Raw genomic sequence first — 22663 nt, 5'->3', positions numbered from 1 at the left:
CTGAGCATTTAGTTCAACAAATTGCTTCTCTGTTCCCTTAACTGCAAAGTGGAAATAATCATAGATTCTATCCATATGTTGTTATGAAGATTAAGTGTATTTAAACAAAGCCAGGTACAAGTGAATAATACATGCTTATTTATTATGATAATGATTATGTGTAAAATTTGGAGGTTTCTTCTAGTTCTAGAATTCTGTTATTTAAATTTTTTTATTAGCATATGTTAATTATCCTCCCTAATAGACTTCCTATGACATTTATATACATACACATAATTATTTCAATCACATTCATACCTCTGTTACCCTGTCTTGTGCTCCTCCCTGCCTGCTGACCCTCTTCCCCTTTCTAACTAGCAGCCCTGTTTTGTTTTGTTTTTGTTAAGTTTCAAACCCAGGCAAAGGCTGAGGTGCCTATTTAATGTATCAAAGTAGACCTGGCTGCCAGGTTCTCCCAGCATCCCTCAGTCCCTACTTGTTACTGGGTATGGCGGTCATAACACACCCTTTACCCTGAACTTTCCAGCCCAGGGGCTAGGCTGCCCTTCCCCCAGAGGCTCATTTCTATATAATACAGACATTTTGGTTACTTGACCCCTTTTGGACCTTTGGCCTCTTGGCTGCTGCACTTGATTCCCCCCTTTCTCTGTCCCTTCCCCTCTCCCTCTCCCCACATGGCCCAGCTCAACCTGGTTATATCCACTCGGGACTCTCCCAGATGTCCCTGCCTCTACCTAAGCTCTCCCTTTTATCTACAATAAACTTTCTCCTCCACTTTTTCATTCAGATTTTTGTTGCCCCAATGAGCTTCATGAGAATTGCTTATAAGAACCTGGAAAAGCACAGTCACCTTATCAGTGGTTACACCACTAAAGGAAATGTCTCTCCTTCCCTCACATCATCAATACATATAAATCTTTAAGGAAGAATGGACCCTGGGAATCCCTCCTCCTTCCACGGCAGGATGTTGATAGCCTCATGTACAGATGCTGGCCTGGTAGTCACAGCTGCCATGAGCTTAAGCTGGGGATAGCCACCTCTTGCCTGGAAGTCAGTGTTTCAGGACACTCTACCCCTTTCTCAGCCTCTCACGCTCTTTCCACCTGTTACATTCCATGAGTCTTGAGAGAGGGGATATGACTGTCCCACTTAAGTATAAGCATTCAGCAGTCTCTTATCCATGTACTGTGATCAGTTATGCATTTCTACAGTTACCACTGACTGCTGCAAAAAGGGGGCCTCTCTCAGAGCTGACAGCAGCACTAGTCTATGGCCACCAACAGTTGCTTAGAAGGCAACCTGACAGGCATAGCAGAACAGCAGTGATGTTCCCTGTAGGGCAGATGACCATGCTAACCATAGGCTGTCGATTGCACTTACAGAAAGATGTGAATGCCTTGCTGTGATGCAAACCCCCAACCCAGTCAATCTCTTGTCATTTTTAATGTACTGTGACCAGGTATCAAACCACATCACAGTTTCTGCTAGTTATGAACAGGTTTCTTAAGTTACCAGGAGCATTCCCTCTGTCCCAGCTCTTTTCCGGGAAGGTTTTTGTGGTGGCATCTGTCAGCACGAGTGTTATCATGGATGACATGGAGGTAAGACATTGCAGGTTGCACAGCACAGCCGAAGATGCGCTGGACAGTTGCCTGCACATGCGAGCAATCTTTTTCCAGTGAAGTAGAAGGTGCTTTAAATGTATTCTGATGGTTTGGTGTGATGTGCTCTCAGACTAGTACAACAGATTCCGTTTTATAGTATCAAGTACCTGATGGTCTAGCTTTTCTTGTGAAGCCTCCAACTCTCCAGAAGCCAGGTTAACTCTTGTTTCTTTTGATTTGCCTCACATCTCTGTACTCTTTCACACAAAGACATCTACTTGTAGATTCTTCTATATTCTTGCTCTTCAAGCATAGCCTCCTGGGGGAGGCTCCATTCCCACAGAGTTGAGTGCTTTCCAGGGAGACTCCAGGGCCTATGATGAGAGGAACATTTCTGGACCAGCGCTTGGATGTGGAAGCCTCAGAGGGTGATGGGGGGAGCACGGGCGCAGTGTCAGAGGTTTCAGTGTAAGATTGGGTTCAGATAGCCATGTGGTGTTGGCAGCCCCGTAAGTACCACCTCTGTTCTTCTGTGGGGTGAAGGGACTTCTAGGAGAGAAAATACTGGTGACCACATGCTAGGAAGGAGGTGGGCTCTCCCTACTCAAGCCAGCAAATGAAACAGTGACAGGAAAGGCATGGTACTGCCTGCCACCTGTGAGAAGGACTGCTAAGGACATCTACGGGTCTTCTTTGCAGAAAGCATGGGCATAATAGTCACAAGTTCACACCTGTTAATCATATAATTCCACCCCTGGAGTCCATTAAAAGGAAGAACCTTAGAGAAAGGTACTAATTCATAATTAAGGGATTCTCATTGTCTATTGTTAGAGTGCCTAGCAACACAGCCAGAGTTTTAGGTAGAGGCCTGGCTCAGGTGGCCCCGATAAGCTAGACATGGCCGCCCATCCTCTTACACCAACTGAAGGAATGAGTGTCAGTGGAAAGCAGGGGAAGGAGATCTAATCCATACATTGGAAATCAGAACAAATAAAGGAGTCCAGTGACCCCGAGTTTGTCTGTGGGGTGCTAACATGAACTTTAGGTTTAAACAGAAGAACATCTGGGACCAAGGCCAAGAGATATGTGTATTCAAGATGTCCCGGTCAAGATGTGGTCATCTTGACTTGGTCGTCTCACATCTGCTCTGCAATATGGCATGATGCAGGTATTCTTACAGTGGCTGCTTCTCCTCCAGGGTGCAGCCCAGCTCTCATGGATGGGGGTGGCGAGCCTGGACTTCAGGTTTTTCTGACTGCAATGTTAAGAGAACAACACCTCTGTGCCTTCAGCCTTGAAGGCAGAAGAGATTGTTTCTGTACCGTCAGCTTCTAGACAGACACTCCTTGAGTATGTACATACTTAATGTCAAGTCAAATAGGGTCTGACAATGGTGAAGGGGAAATACAAAGGAAAGGCAGGGATGATACGTTTTTATCCTGGTTATAGTTACCTTGTGGGCCCAGGCCAGGAGCCAGTGCCTTCAACAATCTCAGTTTCTCAGTGTCTGGTATAGTATCTGTGTGCATGCCGCAGCGGAGTGAACGTAGGAACTGCAAAGCATCCTTGTAGTGCACATAGTGCACAGGTTAAAAGTAAGACAGCAAGGGATGTCTAATACTAAGGGAAATGCTTGTGATAGAATGCCACGCTGATGGAAAAGAATGATAGCCTCTCTTTAGAGTATGGTTCCAATTAAGGATGAAACAGTGTGTGTATACACACACACAGATCCCCCAACATGCCCCCCCCCACAGGTCCCCAAAGAAACCTGAGTATTTTCTGTGGATGTTAGGGAGTGCATTTTTATCTTTTCTGCAGGTTCGTTTATATCTTTAGTGAATGAGCATATGTATCTTATATTTAAAACAAAAACTTATTTTCAGAGGAAGCAAATAAATTGACACATAAAATCAAATATGTGGACCAGTTGATTTCTAAGATCCTCAAATTATATATTCTGTGCGTTTTAATTAACTTACTTAAAAAATTTCATAGAGGAAGCAATGTTATAGAATAAACCAACCTGCATTTTATTCATTTAAGAGGCTGCAATTATGAAGGGGCTCATTGGTTTCGAGGCCTTTAAAGTGGCTGAGCTATATTGCTTATATGCATCTTTTCATTTATTTCCCCTAACATGCCTTTAAAATAGTCTCTATTATTATTCTGGTTTTATAAACTATGACTTTAAAAAGTGACCTCATAATCATAATAAACCTAGCACTTATTAAGCAGTTAAAAAAACCCCACACCTATTAAGCACATACTTTTAAAATGGAGTTGTTCAGACTTCTCTCCATCTGTTTTAGGAAGTAGATGGTGATTTTTATATATTTGAGAAATACGGAGTAGGTCACTTATCCAAGGTCATCATTCTGACCTTGCACTTGCTAGTGGAGTCTGTTTTGCCCTGTTTGGTACTTGGTTTCTGTGTTACAATGATTCTCATCATACCAACCCTTTTGACTCCTCCCAGTTTGCTTCACAAGCCCCCGGGTCTTTTATCTACAGTATTTAAACCTTTATGATCTCTGTTATGCTACCAAACAGCAATGGGTGACTGTGTTCGGTGAGTTTCATTGGAGGCAACGATTTTGGAAGGAACTGGCTGTCACTTTAAGAGCATTATTAACAAAGGGGCCTGCCTACCCCCATCAAAGTATAGTGTCTGACCCCTGACACTCAGCAAAGTTTAAAGGCCTTGAAGCCAACAAACCCTCTCATAATTGCAGACTCTCAAATGAATCAAATACAGGTTGGTTCATTCTACATATCATTGCTTCCTCTATGAAAAATTTTAAGTAAAAGCACAAAACATATAATTTAAGGATCTTAGAAATCAAAGTTGCAAGAAATTGCTATTAGCAAAAAGCACACAAATATGTACATTGGCATGCTAAGAAAAATCTTTAAAGGAGAAAAAAACTCTTAGAATTTTCAGGCTGTTTCTTTCCCCATTATTCTAGTCTCTCCAAGGGAATCTCATGTTTGGTGAGATTGTAGGGCTTCTCCACCCCTGGGACTCCTGTGGCAGCTGAGGCTCCATAGGAGCTAAAGAGCCTGCTTCATGTTGTCTTTTTAGAATAGGGCTCAAGGCTGGGTGGGAGTGCAGTGAGGGGCCAGGATGAAGAAGACACAGCCCTGAGTGAGGTCCCTGGGATACAGGAAGACATAGCTCTGAGTGAGGTCCCTGGAATGTGGGAAGACACAGCCCTGAGTGAGGCCTCTCCCCACCCCCACTGGATGAAGAGCCCTGAGTGCAGTGAGGTCCCTGGATGAAGGAAGACACAGCCCTGAGGTGGACACTTTCCCCACAGTGCTGTTGCTGCTGCTGTGACCTTTAGACCTTCGGAGATTTAGGATGCTCACTCCTAGTGGCTTGTAAACAGGGGCGATTAGCCTTCCCTACCTCAGGGAAAACGGCACAGAGGATCTAAAGTCCTTAGTAAAGGTCTGCTACACACAGAGAAGGACTTTGTCCACTGACCAGATGGCCAGCTCTGATTTCTTCCCAGGACTCTTCCTGATTTACATTTCAATGCCCTTGGTGGCCAGTTCATGCCACATGTGATTTGAATTCATTTCAGTTGTCCCATGGACAATTATAGTCAGACGTAGGTTTATACAACTTTGAAATTTGATTTATATAAATTATTTTGGAAAATATATGCATAAAAATTTTGGTCATTTAAAAAACACATCATAAACCCCTCAAGGCAGCTTTGAAGTTTACTCTAATTGGAACATGCAAGATTTTAATGTGGAAAAGAGTAAGAAAGTTGTGTTGACTTCCTGTTCTTGCCAAGGCTCTAATGGCCACTGGATGTTTGGGTGGGTGGGATGGGTTGATAATGAGCTGGCTATGTTTTACACAAAATTCTATTTTCTTATTAGTTTATTTTCTTTCTCAGGGGATTTTAGGGCACTTGTAATAACTTAGCTGTGAGCCAGAGCCAGGTGTGGTGGCAAATGGTGGCACATGACCCTAATCTCAATAACTGCAAAGATGAGGCAGATATTTGCTGTGTGTTTGAGGACAGGCTGTACAGCATTGTGAGACTCTACATCAAAATAAGCAAATAAATAAATAGATAATAGACAGATGTAGCTGATAGATAGAGATAGATGATAGATAAAGCTATGAGCCTGGCAGCCTCACCCACATGTAAGGTAAGAAGAACTACTTATCATAGTCAGTCAAGGGGTAATAATAATAATAATAAAATAATAATAATAATAATAATAATAATAACAACAACTTGGCATGCTGCTAATTCTTAGTGAACTAAACACAAATTCTGCAAAGTACAAACCAAATTAACAGGCCATATGATAGATGTGCAATGGTTTGGTGTCTGTGCTGGACCCAGGCACAGGAGGGCAGTTGGTTGCCATGTCTCTGTAAAGCCAGAGATGAGGGCCAATGAGTGCTGGTCTCATCAGGGAGCATCATTGTTATTGGCCACTGGGAGTGTCCATCTTATGAGAAGCTGGAGGTCAGAGAATCCACTGCTTCTCCTGGTGTGCCAAGGTGATTGTGTAAGTATTTACAATAACACAGAGAATACCTGCTCTTAGGGCTCAGCTACACACAATTAGGAAAGAAATACAAGCACACAGGTCTCTCCTATCAATGAAATGATACTAAATTACTTTCTTCCGGACAGTTCAGGAGAAAGTTTTTGATATGGAAACCTTTGTGGATTTTTAAAAAAGATTTAATTTAACTTTACTTTATATGCATTGGTGTTTTGTCCACATTCAAGTCTGCATGAGGGCATTGGATCCCCTGGACCTGGAGTTATAGACCACTGTGAGCTGCCATATGGGTGCTGGGAATTGAACCCCGGGTCCTCTGGAAGAACAGCCAGTGCGCTTAACCACTGAGCCATCTCTCCAGCCCCCTTCATGGATTTTTATAAGAAACAGTCCCACACAGGGTGATTTTATGCTTTCAGAACATTTTCACACATTTGAATCAGCTCGTATAGGAATATTTAGAGTACACGATTTTAACACGAAGGACAAGCGCTGGTGGGAGTGGTCAGGAAAAGCAGAGCTGATTTGCAGGCGAGACACGAGAAGTTTGAAATACTGTGAAACAGCTGAATGTTGAAAGCAAGCTGGTGGATTTGCTTCTATTGCAAAAGTCAAGTGAAGCCTGATGTGGCGCAGAGCCATGCTCTAAGCTCCCCCTGAGGGGTCTAACCCAGTGACCCCAGTAACTCTTTGACCCATAGGTCCCATAACAGTGGCCTAAGCAAGCCATGGGCAGGCGGATTCTGAGGAGCTGAGCTGGCCCTATGTTGAGACCAAGAAGATGAAATTCTCAAGATGTGCTGGGCTTCCATTCCAGTGGTGGTAAGCAGTATTGGCTGCATTCAGACACTATCACTGCACCAGAGACAAGAGACAATCACCATCATCTTGTCTGGCGAGATAGAAGATCCTCCCTCATTGCCCATGAAATCTTATTGTTTGATAGAGTCTTAGCTATTTTCCTGTTTTTCTTTTTGTCCTGTTTCTGTCTTTTCCCTTCTCCGTTTTGCCATGTCTTGAAGTGGAAGAAAAACCAAAAACAACAGAGAATGTTTTCCATACAGAAGTTAACTGAAATATAAACAAGACACAAAAGCTCCAGATAGATATGCTCCAGATTCCTGGCCTAACTTCCATTCATGATGGAGGTAAACTGTAATGGGAAATAAACTGTATTCTTTCCAAGTTGCTTTTGGTCATGCCATGGTGTTTATCATAGCAGTAGAAAGTAAACTGGGACCGTTGATAACTTACATTCATGTGAGCTTATGACAAAAGTTCTTCCATACCAACTGTCATTTGGTCTCATGGGGAAACAGAGTGGATGATCCTATTTCAAAAGAGGAAGCTGATGCCAGCAGGGTCAGGTTTGGAATCCAGACCTTCAGAGCTCTGATCTGAGCCTTGCACAACATTGGCAAGGGAGCTTCAGGAATGAGATGGGTTTTCTAGTTCTTATCCTGTCTCTTCCTAGTAGGTGGACATCAGGGCTTGCACTGGATCACATTCTCCATTTAAGGACCTACTGTGGTACATTAGGACTTGGACTGGATCTTATTCCCCATTTAAGGACCTACTATGATATCATTAGAGAATGAGCCACTGACCTTGTGTTATTAAATTCTAGGACGATGTTGTAGAGTGTTGACTGCTTTAGAGATGCCACTGGGCCTCCTCATCCTCACTCACTACTCTGCCAATCTGGGGCATGATGTACTTAAAAATCTGCCCAAGTTGGCTAACAGGTCAAATGGAGGCAGGAAGAAAAATGACAAGGTACTGTCATAGTTAGCTTCAGCTGTCAATTTGACACAACTCAGAGTTGCCTGGGAAAAGGAAATCTCAAATAAGGAATTGCTTCCATCAGACTGGCCTGTGGGTGTGTCTGTGGGGCATTTATTTTTATTAATGTAGGAGGGCCCAGAACACTGTGGGCAGTACCAGTCCTGGGTAGGGGAGCCTGGGTAGCATAAGAAAGGTATTTGAAGCTGGGCATTTGTGACTTATGCCTTTAATCCCAAGCACCCAAGAGGCAGAAGCAGGTGGATTCCTGAGTTCAAGGCCAGCCTGGTCTACAGAGTGAGTTCCAGGACAGCCAGGGCCACACAGAGAAACCTTGTCTTGGGGGAAAAAAATTAAAAAAAGAAAGGTTTTGAGCAAGCCAGGGGAGTAAGCCATTAATCAGCATTCTTCCTGGATTCTGCTCCAGCTCCTGCCCCTAGGAGGTTCCTGTCCTGAGTTCTCTTGATGGTGGACTGAAAACTGCAAGTTAAAATATCCCCCCCACACACACACTCACACACACCTCAGGCTGCTGTTGGACATGGTTTTTTATCACAGCAACAGACAGCAAGCAAGGATGGGACTTCTTAAAGAAAGTGTCTCAGGATATCATGTGACACTTCTTTTATCCCATTGGCTGGAATCTGGTCACATAGCCATATCTAACTGCAAGACAGACTATGTTCTATGTGACTATGTACTTAGTTAAAGTTTCCATTTCTATAAAGGAGATAAGGATGGATACTGTGAAGTAAAGGGACTTAAAAAAGATTTTTATCAATTTTTTGAGAATTTCATACAATGTATTTTGATCATATTTACCTCCATCTCCTCCCCCAACTTTCTCTATCCCCAACTTCATGTCTTGTTTTAGTTTTTTATGTATGGCCTTTTATTTTTATTTTTGCCTGCATGTATGTCTATGTAATATGAAAGCCAGCAGAAGGAATCAGATCTCCGGGAAGCAGAGTCATAGACAGTTGTGAACTACAAGTAGGTGCTAAGAATTTAACTCTGGTCCTCTGTAAAAGCAGCCAGTGCTCTTAACCACTGAACCATCCAGCCAGCCTCAGTGTCTTTCTTTTCTTTTTAGTTCTGTCCATTGACTTCAGTTTGTGCTGCCCATATACTTCTGGATATGGGGCCATCCACTGGAGTGTGGTTGACCTACTAGGAGTCACACCCTTGGAGAAAACTGATCATTCCTCCTCTAGAAGCCATCAACTAGTATCATCTTAATTAGGAGTGGGAGCTCATGAGCCCCATTCAATTTCTTGCTAGATTGATGACTGGCTTGATCTTGTACAGGTCCTATGCTGGCAACCACAGCTGGTGTGAGCTGATGAGTGCAGTGGTCCTGTCATGTCCAGAGACATTGTTTTGCTCTAATCCTTCTCATCTTCTGCCTCTTACAATCTTTCTACCCCATCTTCCATGATGGTCCCTGAGCACCGGGGAAGAATGTGCTCTAGGTATCTTATTTGTGGCTGAGAACTCCAGTCACTAGTTCACTAGTTCTCTGCATTTTATTGAGTTGTGAGTTTTTGCCTTAACCACTGTCCACTACACACACACACACACACACACACACACACACACACACACACACACTTCTCTGGTGAGGTCTGAGAGTGTTGCTAACCCAGCTTCAGGGCTGACCCTCCTCCTGGGCCTGCAGTCACTGCTGGAGCTGCTGGTAGACATGTCACTTCCCAGGCCAGAAAAAGACATTCTAGTCACAGATAGATAGTGGACACATGGCAATAAGTTATCATAAGGGAATGAAAGTGGTATTTGCTTTAGCATCTTAAACTATATCAGAGAGGAATTTATTTGGCTTTCTAAAGTTGTGGGCATGAAATAAAACTTTGGTTTATTTTGGCCCATGTTCCTTTCTTATTAACACACTACTAACCAAAATGTAAAGTCATCAAGCACAAATTGGCAACACCCCAGTGCTAGGAGAACTTCAAAAGAGAAATTGCCTCCATAAGATTGACTTCTAGGCAAGTCTGTGCCTTCATTTTCTTGATTGTCAATTGAGCCCAGTGAGGGCAGTACCACCTCTGGGCAAGTGGTCCTGGGTGGTATATGAAAGCAAACTGGGCAAGCCGGGGGGAGCAAGCCAGTGAGCAGCATTTCTTTGTGTGAGTTCCTGCCTTGGCCTCCTCTGATTACAGAGACATGATGATAGAGACTGAATGAGACATGTAAGCCAAATAAACCCTTCCCCCACATACTGTTTGGCCGTAATAGAAAGCAAACTAATACAACCCCTAAGAAAGCTTCCTTTCTATATGCATGTATGATTATCAGAGATACAGCTTTTATTGTTTTACCAAATGGAACAAAACATACATTCTCATCCCCATTTGATCTAATTCACGGCATTTTATGGAAATGATTCCAAGCTGAGTAATGCACCCCCAATTTCAGTGTATGGACACATCACAGTCCATGGTATAAGCAGGTTGACTCTGTTCAGCCATTTCCTTGATGATGGGCATTTTCTTGATTAATGATTGATGTGGAAGGCCCAGCTCACTGTGGACAGTGCCATCCCTGGGCAGGTAGCCCTGCATTGTATAAGAAAGCAGGCTGAGTAAGCCAGAGGGAGCAAGACAGTATGCAGCATTACTCTATGGCCTGCTCAGCAGTTCCTGCCTGCAGGTTCCTGCCTTGAGTTCCTGCCCTGACAACCCTGGATGGTGGACTGCAGACTATAAGATAAAATAAACCCTTTCCTCCTCAAGTTGCTTCTGTTAGGATGCTTTATCAGGGGTAGAAACCCTAACTAACTAAGATACCAAATAAACTCAACTACTGAAAGTTATCAGAAAAGGACATATCAACTTAGGGTCAACTACACACATTCAACACTGGGATTTCTAACTCTGGAAAATGCCATTTTCTGAGGCTTTGAATAACTAGCCATGCAGCCAACTACCCTTTCCCAGTCAGCACCTTATGCAAATATATGAAGAACTGTAAATCTTTCTATCATGTGATCCCTAAGCAAACTGGGTCTTTCTCTCACAGAGATAAAAGCAGCTGACTTCTGTACCATGAGTTCAGCTCACTGGGCTCCAATAGAGTGAGGAGACTGACTTAGGATGAATCCACTCTAATGGTCATTCTGATAGTCAGCAGAATTTATTTCCCAGTGGCAGGAGAAGTCAGCAGGAGAGCCTGATGCTGCAGCTACGACAGTCTCTGTGTCCTAAAATGCAGTACCAGGTCATGTTATCAATCACCCATCATCTTCATCCTATCACTGAAACTGTCACAGGCCTTCCCCCCCACCCTCAGGGAAAGGGTCTTGCCTTTCAGATACTAGAAGGCTAGAATCATCATATTTGCCCTGGGACCCATCTAGCCTGAAAAACAAACAGGAACCAACGGTCTTTTGCCTGGATGTTAACAGACAAAAAAGGAAGCAGCCAAGAAGTTGGATTTGCCATTAACTTAGCCAGAAAGGAGGCAACTAGAACTTCATTTGGCTGCTTGGGGAAGGAGATGCTTGATACACACTTGGTGTGTGTGTGTGGGGGGGGGGGGGGGATGACAAGTAGAAAAGCATAAAAGACTCTGAACATAAGGGCTTGGGGTGGGGCTCATTGCATGCAAATGGTATTCAGTTCCAAGAACTAGCCCCGGCAACTGAGAAAAGACACAAACAGGCCCAAAGAACTGACCCTAGTGCCCAACATTAAAATGTCAGTTGGGGCCTGGTGAGATGGCTCAGAGAGCGAAGGCCAGCCTCAGAACCCGAGTTTGACCCGGGGAGGCTGTCCTCTGACTACACACCCACATATATACTCACAAATATGCAAACAAATGAGTGTGGTTTTTAAAAAGCAGAGTGGTGTAGAGAGAGGCAAAGGAAGGGGCTGAGCAGGGGTGCCGGGGGAGGGGCCCTTGCGGCCTTCACCTGTTGAATCAGCTAGCCCAAACCTCAGAAAGTTCTTTCCTCCTCTGTCCCTTGCTCCTCCTCCCGAATGGCTTGCTTTTCTGTGTGATCTTGGATGACAAATGGAAATGGTGGAGATGATTTGACTTTGTTGTGAAAAATTCCACAACCAGATTTGCATTTTTACACAAATAAGCCAATATAGCTTGAGTGTGGACAGCCTGGTCAGTGGGAGTCTGTGAACAGCTTTATTTTAGGGCTGACATCATTAAAAAACAGGCCGATTTGTAAAGCTTACACCCCCTCAGGTGACACGGGACAGATGCCATCTGTGAAAGGTTTCAAATAATGACGTGGGACAAATTTCCCTTTAATGTACTAGAGGTGGACCCTACAAGGCATTTGTAAAAGCAGCACAAACATATTTCTTTATCAATCAAAGGCATGATCTAATGAAACCAATGCTTTGAAACCATTTCATTTAAAACGTTTGCGGTTAAAGGTAATGAGAAACACCGTGATTTTTAAAACAGAAAAGAAAAAAGCTGTGGTTTGAAGAAATGTTCCTCTGGCCCAGCTGGCACTCACTATCTTAGTGAGTCCTGTCCCAAGATGATGATAGGGCTTCGTTCCACTTTTCCATAGCCCTGCACACAGGAGACGTTGCTGCCCACGCTTCCCACCAACCCCCACGCTTTTGCTGGCTTCCTTGCTGTGCATGACCGTCCCTTCCATTCCTTATGCAGAACTGTGCACCATCTGCAACATTGTCAACGGGCTGACTTCTCCTGCCATTGGCTGCAGTTTCTTCAGACTCCTCTCACAGATTATAAGAAAACTACTTGTCATAGTGGTCTGAAATTTTATGATGAGCTTTTTGCTGTCCCAAGAGGTGAGCTGAACTTCTTGGCCATCTTTCTTTTGACTTTCTTGTGTCGCTCATCCAAGCTTTCACTGCCACTAGCTGCTTCCAGAGCTGCTGGGTGGTGGCCCTGGAGGGCAGAGCAGGCAGGGCAGGGGGGCATGTGGGAGAAACGAGTGCCGCAGGATTTTTATGTACACTCGCTGACACTGACCTCTTTTTCACTTATTTATTCTACAGCTCCTCTGTAGGGAAAGGTTGAAATTATGAAGGTGTGAGTTTCTAAGACAAGTACTCTACCACTAAGCTTCTCCATAGACATAGCAAACTGCCACTAGTCATCTAAATGGATTTGGGGACATGCTAGAATCCATTTATTTTAAAGTCTTTTCAGTTCTTAAAGAACAGAAACTATAATCATGGTATTTTGGAGAGGAGCACAAGCCCATCTTCACAAATCAAGTGTGTTGTGACAGAATTAGCCCTGCAGACGATGAGGTCAGCGCATGCTCGTACATGCCATTGGCTGTGTACTTTGCACCACGCCGCTCTTTCTTCAAAGTCCCACTGTGTACAAGCAGTCACTTGAATGCTTGTTTAGAAAATAATCATTTTCATCAGTTTCCACTGAAGAGTCTCTTAGGTGACCTCATTGCCCATCTAAGTTCACTGGACCCATTGTTGGGCATACTTCTTGGCTGGGTTCTATTGATTTTGAATTACCCCTGTTCTCAAACAGTGTACAGATAGCACGATCAGGTTTCTGACCGAATCAGAGTGGCCCTCGTTTAACAAATAGGGGATGGAAGCAAAGAGCACTCTGCTTGCACTGAGCTCCATGACCTGCTGCTGCGCTCCAGCGACCAGGCAGGGGATCCTGCTAGACCACACAGTTTACATCCCATGAGGTCCTCTGCATCCGGAAGCAACAGCTACAAGCAGAGTAATGAAATGGCTTCCTTGTCTTCCGGGTGGGCCTGCAGGTCAAGTTAGTTTATTTGCTTTTAATTTAGCTGAAATTATAGGCCAGCTGAAAGATCCCTTTGTTGGGAACGGTTCTTTAAATAGCTGCACAAACCTTTGGTCTCTCTCCGTTTCCTCCAAACCTCTTCTCCTGTTTGCAGGATTAGGAAAGCACTTGGGAGGCACATTAATCTTGCCAGCGTTGTCAGGAGTGATCAGCGAGTTTTATTAAAAAGCCCGGATCGCCTGAAAGGCCTCCTTGTCTGAGTCTGAATGGAAGGGGCATGGTAAGATCTTGGGGCATGCTATCGGGACCCCCGATCTCACCCCGTGGACTACGAGCTGACACTCTGGGAGGAAGTACAGGAGTTCTGCTTTGTTGAGCAGATCATACCTGCGGACAAACCTGGCCCAGGCATCATGAACTCTCCAGGTTGTATTGGGCCCAAGGCCCTGCTGTTCTTACTGATCCCGCTGCTTCTGCCGTACCTGGACCTGGCCAATTCCACCTTCATCAGCATCAACCAGGGCCTGAGGGTGATGAAGGGCAGTTCTGCCTTCCTGTCTGAAGATCATCTGAAGTTTGCCATCCCCAAAGAGAAGGATGCCTGTCAAGTGGAGGTGGTGATGAATGAGCCGATAACCCAGAGGGTTGGGAAACTCACTCCGCAGGTAGGTCACATTTCACGTCTGTTGAGAAGTGTGTGTGTGTGTGTGTGTGTGTGTGTGTGTGTGTGTGTGTGTAAGTTGGAAGGCATAGATAAAGGATCTCTCAAGCCATCATTATACATATTGTATAGTCTTTGAAACCAAGGCTTTGAAAGGCATAGGCATGGGATCCTATTGCTTTTCTCAAAGAGGTGGAGCATATTTTTGACAACTTTGAAAATTGTAATTATTTATTTGTGTGTGTGTGTGGACACGAGCATGCCACAGCATGCTAGTGGAGGTTAAAGAACAATGTTCAGGAGTCGATTCTCTCCTTGAACCATGGGGATTGAGCAGGTCATTGGGCTTGGTGGCAAATGCCTTTACCCTCTGCATTTTCTTACCAGCCCTAGTTTTGAATATTCTCAACTGGATTCATATGATAAGCCTGCCACTGACATGGTTTTATCTGAAACTAGCATATTGCAGGAAGTAAGGGTTAAATTCATACAGATGTGTGTCCATCTTTTCCATAGCAATGTACTGTTACCAATAAACTTCCCAGTGTCTCTTCTCATTGCAAAGAAATTCTGGGTCATACCAAGTGCTTGACCCTAGAGAGTAGCTATTAATCCAGTGAGGGGGGAAGAGAATGTAAGAAAATTACAGGCCTCTTGGTCTCTTATTTTAGGGGAGAGGGAGAGAGAAGGAAGAAAGAAGCAGGGAAAGAGAGAGGTTGAGAGAGTTATATTGAGAAAGAGGAAGATTAAGAGAGAAAGAGAAAGAGACAGAGAGATAGCAGTGAGCGGTCACTTGGAGGGTATGCTGTGACCACCCTTTCAGAGTTATTCTGGCCCTCAATTCTCTCACTCATTGCAAGTGAAGCATCTTTGGAGAGGACAGTGAGTTTCTTAGGCTGATTTCTTAGTTGGATCCTATTAATTTTGAGACATTTTTAGGTCATCCTCAGACTCCACAATGACAAAGGTAAATCATGATGACATTTTCATCATGCAAATATGAGTCTCACAGAGTAAGTAAATCCTTCCAGTCATCTCTGGCAAACTTTCTCTGATTTTAAGGCAAAGATCCAGTTATCAGGAAGATAATGTGCATCAGAGACAACAAAATACCCAACTAGACTAGGAAATTCTTGACTATTTGGACACACCTCCAAGTGCCCTGTCACCTAGTGTCTGCTGGTCATTTGAAAAAGAGTCCAGTCTGGTACTGGATGTATGTGTGTGTATATCTCGGAGTAAATATGACACAGCAGATGGCTTTGCAGCATCTTAAGTGGACATGTGATCTGTACATTCTAAAATTTATTTCATGGTAGCCCATTAAAACTCCAAGCTTCATTACCAGTTTACCATGTGCCATAGATATGCGTGTAGAAACATTGTTTCTCTCCGTTGTTTTTTTTTTTTTTTTTTTTTCTAATTTTAAGTTCTGATAATTTCAGCAAAGATAAGATTCCCAGGTAAAGTCTGGTTTGAGGAAAATTTATGCTTGCTTTAAATCCAAAATGGTTCAGCCCTGCCCAGGGATTCATTTATTATTTTTGAATTTTTGAATTAAGCATGGCTAAGTGGGTAAGTGCACATGTAACACACACACACACACACACACACACACACACACACATAGCTAAACAAACATTATTCCTTAATAGAGCTTAACAGTAAGCTTCGAGCTAGGCTTATGTGAACCCATTCCTAGCAAGACTATTATATTAACAACACCCTGCTGCGTAATGAACAGTTTTGTGGAATTTGCACAGAAATGCTTTGTTTAACATCTGTTCAATTAGTGTTTTCATTTCATTACTGAAGTTTGTCTTAGAACCAACAGGTTCATTCCCATTGCATATTTGCAAAGCCACTTGCATGGGTTTGTGCTAGTGCCTTCTGTCTCCATTACCTCCTGGATAGCCAGTTAGACAGATCAATGGCAGTGTGCTCTCAGATTCCAGGGCAAGACTTCCCCGCTTACCCCAGCACTCTGCACCTGGATCAGAGGAACACATTCACTGGGTGGAAAAATCACCTTGGTTTAGTGCTGAGCTTGCTGTTTTTGAATCTGAAATACAGCATTAAGAAAACATCTCTAGTTTGAACCACTTCACTGTCATCAAAGTGAGTAATGAGTCAGGAATGTGTGACAATTTAATTATAAATTGTAATTGAAAAGCAGTTGAAGTGGAAAAAAACAAAGCTAGACAGTAATTAGAAAAGGATTTAGCTCTCCTTTGTTTTAGTTAGTAAATTTATGGTCAATCATGGTTGTCGCCTTTTATAAAAGGAAAACATATTAGGAAACACGGAACAGATGTTTCTTTTAACAAAGCAGATTGTCTCTTTATTACTGTGGCTATTTGTCAATGATATGGGAAGGGCTTCCCTTTATCTTCTTCCTGGTTGTCAGTTCAGAAGAGGACCAGAAACTCATTCTTACTAGTGAGAATGTCTTCCCGGGGTGGGTTATGTTGTCTGCAAATGATTGAGGCTATGAAAGGTGCTCAGAACGCTCACAGTGATGTGTGGATGAGCACAAGGATGTTTCTCAGAACTTTGCCATCTGTGTCAGGGAAAGGCAGGATTGTGACTTGAGAAGTCTTAAAAAACCAAAACCAAAAACCAGGGTCCTAATGTAAAGTAGTCATCTCTCTGCTGATTCTGAGTGAGGTGATGTGGTTAATTATGACTTTAGTGAAGGAGAGTGAATTATTTTGGATTCTCATCAGCCATTTGTTTTTGTCCCCATAACAAAGCTGTCATTTGCAAGGGTGTGAGAAACAACTGTAGGTCTTCTTTGGCTCTCGTCAACACAGCAGTACACACAGCCAGTGTCTCCATCTTTGAACATAAAGACTTTATTTGAAAAAGAGAGAAAGAAAAGCCAAACAGAGCAGTATGTTTGTAGTAAATGGGTTATCCAGACACCTAGAAAGAAAGACCTCTCGAATTCAGTTGCCACAAGCTTCTGAAGGGGATAAATATTCCTTTAATGAATAGCACATATTTACAAAACATTATAGTTTATAGACATATAGTTATTTGGAGATGTGACATCCATTAGTTTGTTTGTTTGACCTGTTTGGATTATCATTATTTTGACATCAACAAAACAGGGCACAACTGTAAGTTAGATGATGTGTGGCCGTAGGGTTAGGGAAGAAGGGATTGCTGGTAAAAAGATGCTGGCTCTCAGGCCATTAATCGAAAGAACATAGGTGCTCCCTCCTCTTCTCCCTCCTCTTCCTTCTCCTCCTCCTTCTTTTTCTTATTATTTTTTATTATTTATTTATTTATTTATTTATTTATTTATTTATTTATTTAGATGAAGTCTCACTAGGTAGCCCAGGCTGGTGTGAACAGGAATCTTGCAAAGAAGCTGTGTCTGTAGAGGCCGGTTGACTGATTAAAGCCTCACTGATGTGGAGAGGTTGGAATGTTGCTGGTCCAGAGACTAAATAGCCATTCCTTGCCCAGTTCCATGTAAGAACTGTCATCGTGTGTCTAATAGACAAAAACCTTCTGAAATCTGTTAACTTAGCAAAGCTAAGCTGTCATCAGATGACATCTGAGGCAAAACCAAACAAAAGGTCCCCCATCTTGCTATCACAACCTCTCTGATGCACCCCTACTGGATTTTAAACTTGTCTTGATTTAATGAGCTTTTTGCTGTCTAAAACTATGAGACTGCTGCCACGTTAGAACATGGGATTTAGGATAACCTAAACCTGCATTCTCAGGCCATGGTCACTCAAAATGGCTCCGGAATAAATGACCTCTTATCCCCTTTCAGGAGCTCTGTTTTGTTTTCTGTTTGAGGTTGATACCGGCCTTGAATTCTCTATGTAGCCCAAGCTGACTTTGAACTCGTGATGATCTTCCTGTCCCAGCTTCCCAAGTGCTGTCATCGCAAGTGTGTGTCCCTACAACCAGCTAGAACATAGCTCTTCAGGCAGTGCTACAGGGCTAGAGAAATAAAGCTTTGCCCTGGCTTTCTCAGACATTTCCTTCTTCATGTGAACTAGGTCTTTGATTGCCATTTCCTTCCCAACGAAGTACAGTATGTTCACAATGGATGCCCAATTCTCGATGAAGACTCCGTGAAGCTTAGACTTTACAGGTAAGTGGCATAGAAAGGGTTCTTTTATTTATTTTATATTACTTTTGCCAGATAGTCATGCTGTGCACTTCTTGGGCGTTTTCTATGACTGTGTGCTACCGAGAGGAGTCATTAGAATCCAGGAAGAAAGTAATCAGCAGAAATCGGAGATCTGCGTGAGTGAGGCAGCGATTGCAGCCAATCTTCAATTCATTTGTCTCTTCCTCCTCGGGGCCTTTCTACAGACCACTGACTTCGTTTTGTTTCCTTCAGTCTTAGGCAGAGATTTCTGTTACTCCATCCCATGACTTAACTCTGGCAGTCCAACCTACTACAAATACAAGTTCCTTATGAGAATCTGACAGACATGTAGTACAAAATTGAATGAAACACTTCTGTTTGATTGCCAGCTGCTCAGTTATAGAGAGTGCAGTATCTTCCATTTCTAAACATTAAATAATACAAGTATGTTTAAAATCAACTATGAAATTAAACATAGATCAACCATCTAATCCTGTAAAACACCTCCAACCTATATACACAAGAGAAAACCTATGCTTACAAAAGCTTATGTGAAGTGTTATTCAGTGAAGCCTTATTCATAATAGCTAAAATGCTGAACAAATTGAACTGATGAAGGGTATAACCACACAATAGAATGTTACCATACAAACTAATGAAGTCCTGATTTGTACAACATGAATTAACCCTGAAAACATTGTGCTAAGTGAAAGCATGCGGCCACAAAGGAACAAGTATTCTATGGTTCCATTTATATGAAATATCTTAATAGGTGGGTCCATAGAAATGGAAAGTAGATTAGTGGTTGCTGGAAGCTGGAGGAGGGGCAATCAGGAGCTACTAGAGTTGCAACCACCAAAAGAAAGTCACAAACAAAATGCTCTGCTCGCATAGTGAAGTGACACCAAGGATTCCCCAGGAAGCTACAACATCAGTCCGAAGAGGGATTTGGTCTTTCTAGACTTTAGAGTCAAAACCAAATCAACTTCAAACAGCTTGCCAGGAAAGGCTAGGGAGCTGGCGCGTTCTATCAGCTTCCAGACCTTTTGACTTGCTAGCACGTAGGAAGATTGAGAAAGGGCTCGTGCAAGGAGGGTTAGAGGAGCTGCCATGCACTTGGTCTTGAGACATTTGCAGTAGAGCTTTCAGAAGGGCTAGAGGCAAGGGACCAGGGAGCAGTTTATGCCCCCTTAATCTCCTCGTCAGCCTCTCCGTCAAGCTTTTTGACCTCTCTCTGCCTTTGTTTTCTCTTTGGTGAAAGGGGATAGACATTGCCTATTGCAGGGCCCTATGCAGTTGGGGTGACGGCCTTATTAGAACACCTGGGCCACATCAAGTCAGAGTTGCATTGTCAGGGAGGGAGCACTCATCATTTACTGTCTCTCTCACATCGACAGCATGACAGTCCATGCCCAGTCGCCTCTGCAAATGCCCTAGAACAGAATCACCATGGCAATAGCCATTACTCATTTAGTTTACCTGGCAAGTGCTGAGCTGAATCCAAATTAGATGTAAAGACCCATCCATTCAGTGGCATTTCTGAAGGACAAAAGTTCTTGATACTCAACACTTCTTCACTCCTGAATTGAAACTCAAAAAAATCCATAAACTCTACATCCCTTAAACTCTTAGATTCTGGGCGTGCTAGAAATGGGATTCTGGGGTCTCGGCAGTCATTAGATATTATGATGGATGGCAAGTTTGAGAGAGCAGGATTTGGAAGAGAAATGGTGCAGGAGGAAAGTGGCAGGGAAAAACATTGGCCCAAAGGTAGAGACAAAGCCATGGAAACAAGGAGGCCAAAAGTCAAGGAAGAAATAGAACCAAACTCCACCTGAAGTACACATTTTGTGAAGGACAATTTTTGTTATTATTTTGCTTTGGCCTTGATTTTCTTTGAATTAGGGGCTCACTAAATTGCCCAGGCTAGCCTCAAATGCAGTCTTTATCCCAGTCTGTCTTCAAACTGGTAATAAAACTGATCAGCGAATTTTATTAAAAAGCCTGGATTACCTGAAAGTATCTTGAAGCATGCTATTGGGACCACTGGTCTTGCCTCCTGGAGTGCAAGCTGACACTCTGGGATGAAATGCCTCAGCTGGGATTAGAGGCATACATCACCATACCCTGCTCATGAAGGGCAATGTTTAAGATGAGTGTACAAGTCTCAGAATAATCTGTGCACCCATAAATATACCCTTGACCCTGTTTTCCCTCCAGATTTACTGAAACGGACACCTTCATGGAAACCTTTCTCTTTCGAGTCCATCTTGTGGAGCCAGACTGTAACATCATCCGTCTAAGCAGCAATATGCTGGAAGTGACTGAATTCTATGGCTTATCCCAAGCCATTGATAAGAACCTGCTCCAATTTGATTATGATAGGACAGCCAACCTGGACTGCACCATCAGACTGGACCCAGTGGGGACTCAGCTGCCAGCCCACGGCAAGCTGGTTGTGCTGAATCGTAAGCCAGAGAGACCTCGTGGAGATCAGCCCCACAGCTTTTTTCCTGAGACCCGTATGTACCTCTTAATAGTTAAGGTTACCAAAACTGACCAAACTGTCTGTAAATGCTCATCTTTCACTATGATGAAGAGTTCTACTTAACAAATATAGTTTTTAGTTTGTTGAAAATGTAAGCTAGGGCTAGTGAGATGGCTCAGTGGATAAAGGTACTTGTTACCAAGCCTGATCTGAGTTCAATGCCTGTAACCCACATGGTGTAAGGAGAGAACCTACTCCTCCAAATTGCCCTCTGATCTCCAAACTCATACTGTGGCACAAGTTCTTTTACACACACACACACACACACACACACACACACACACACACACACGGACTAGTGGGACCTTCAAACCTGCTGGCCTAAATTTCATCATCAGGCCTACACGGTAGAGGGAGAAAACTGAATTCCACAAAATGAATAAAATTAAAATGTAACTAGAAACACATTCAAAAAACAAAAGAAAAACGTAGGTGAGTTAAGGTTGGAGTCAGAATCAGAAATACCTAGGTTTGCAGTTTGGTTTTTCCTTATTAATTTAATTATCAATGGGTTTAAGCCCCCGTTAGATGGGAAAAGAGAACGGCCATTCCACAAGGCTGTGTAAAGATGGAGAAAGGACATAGTGTATTAGCACAGGTCTGGCCCATTACAGTGCTCGTTAGTTTCCAGCTGTGATTATAGCAACAGAGAGCAGTGATGGGAGTAGGCTGTTCTTTACTGAGGATTCCTGGGGTGTGTTATAGTAAAGACTATAGGTAGCAGCCAGGATTGAAATCCAGAATGTTGGTTAAATTGAATTCCCCCTGTGGAATTCATTTGGTTACTTTATTTCACAGTGATCCTTGTGTTAGTCAGACAGTCAGTACATTTTGAACACTTTCTACCTTTGTTGTAGTATTTTAGCAACTATAGAAGACCTAGAGATAACCATAGTGTTACCTGGGATTTTGGACAGCAGTTTACAGATAAAGCTGAGCATCAGGCATGGATTAAGAAGTAGAGTATTGCCAGGTCGTGATGGTGCACACCTTTAATCCCAGCATTCGGGAGGCAGAGCCAAGTGGATCTCTGTGAGTTCGAGCCAGCCTGGTCTACAGAGCAAGATCCAGGCAGGACAGGTGCCAAAATTACACAGAGAAAAACAAAAATGAAAAAAAAAAAAGAGAAAAGAAGGAGAAGAGGAGGAGGAGGAGGAAGAGGAGGAGGAGGAGGACCTGTTTCATATGTTATGGAAATGAGAGTTCCTGAGCATCATTTCCCCAGCAAGGGTGAAAATACACCTGGGAGAGAGAGAGAGTCTTTTAGAGATAGCCATGGTTTCAAATAACAGGCTGGCTCAAGGGGCCGAGAAGGGTTAAGGGAGGGTTTGTTAAAAAGACCAACCAGGGCTGGAGAGGTGGGATTTCTATGGGGAGACAGTCCACATGGGGTTGTATAATGTAAAATGTAATGTAACAGTGGCTGGGCTGTGAATTCCATAGTGAGCTACTGGCATATTTGTCAGAGATATTCAAATACCACAAAACCCCTCTTTAATTATTTTTTCCTGAGCCTATTTTTTGGTGAGCAAAGCCAGATGAGACAACTGGTCAACTATTTTTATTTTTATTTTTCTAATAAAGGAATTTATGTCCTTTCAGAACAATGACAATATAGTCAGTGAATAATCGGGAGGTCCATGTATAAGTGTCCTGGGGCAGTGAGT

General features: G+C 43.1%; 1 protein-coding gene across 1 annotated transcript in view; it reads left to right on the top strand.

Moving 5' to 3' along the window:
* Frem1 (FRAS1 related extracellular matrix 1) overlaps nt 1-22663 on the top strand; it is a 148398-nt gene that overhangs the window by 13928 nt on the left and 111807 nt on the right. The window contains exons 2-5 of the mRNA XM_036179029.1: nt 12585-12730; nt 13825-14335; nt 18354-18448; nt 20669-20970. Of these exons, the coding sequence (XP_036034922.1) occupies nt 14084-14335; nt 18354-18448; nt 20669-20970 (649 nt within the window). The 5' untranslated portion in view covers nt 12585-12730; nt 13825-14083. The remainder of the gene's footprint in view (nt 1-12584; nt 12731-13824; nt 14336-18353; nt 18449-20668; nt 20971-22663) is intronic.

Source organism: Onychomys torridus, chromosome 2 (assembly GCF_903995425.1).
Source record: "Onychomys torridus chromosome 2, mOncTor1.1, whole genome shotgun sequence".
Lineage (NCBI taxonomy): Eukaryota > Metazoa > Chordata > Mammalia > Rodentia > Cricetidae > Onychomys > Onychomys torridus.
This window is presented reverse-complemented; position numbering and strand designations above follow the sequence as displayed.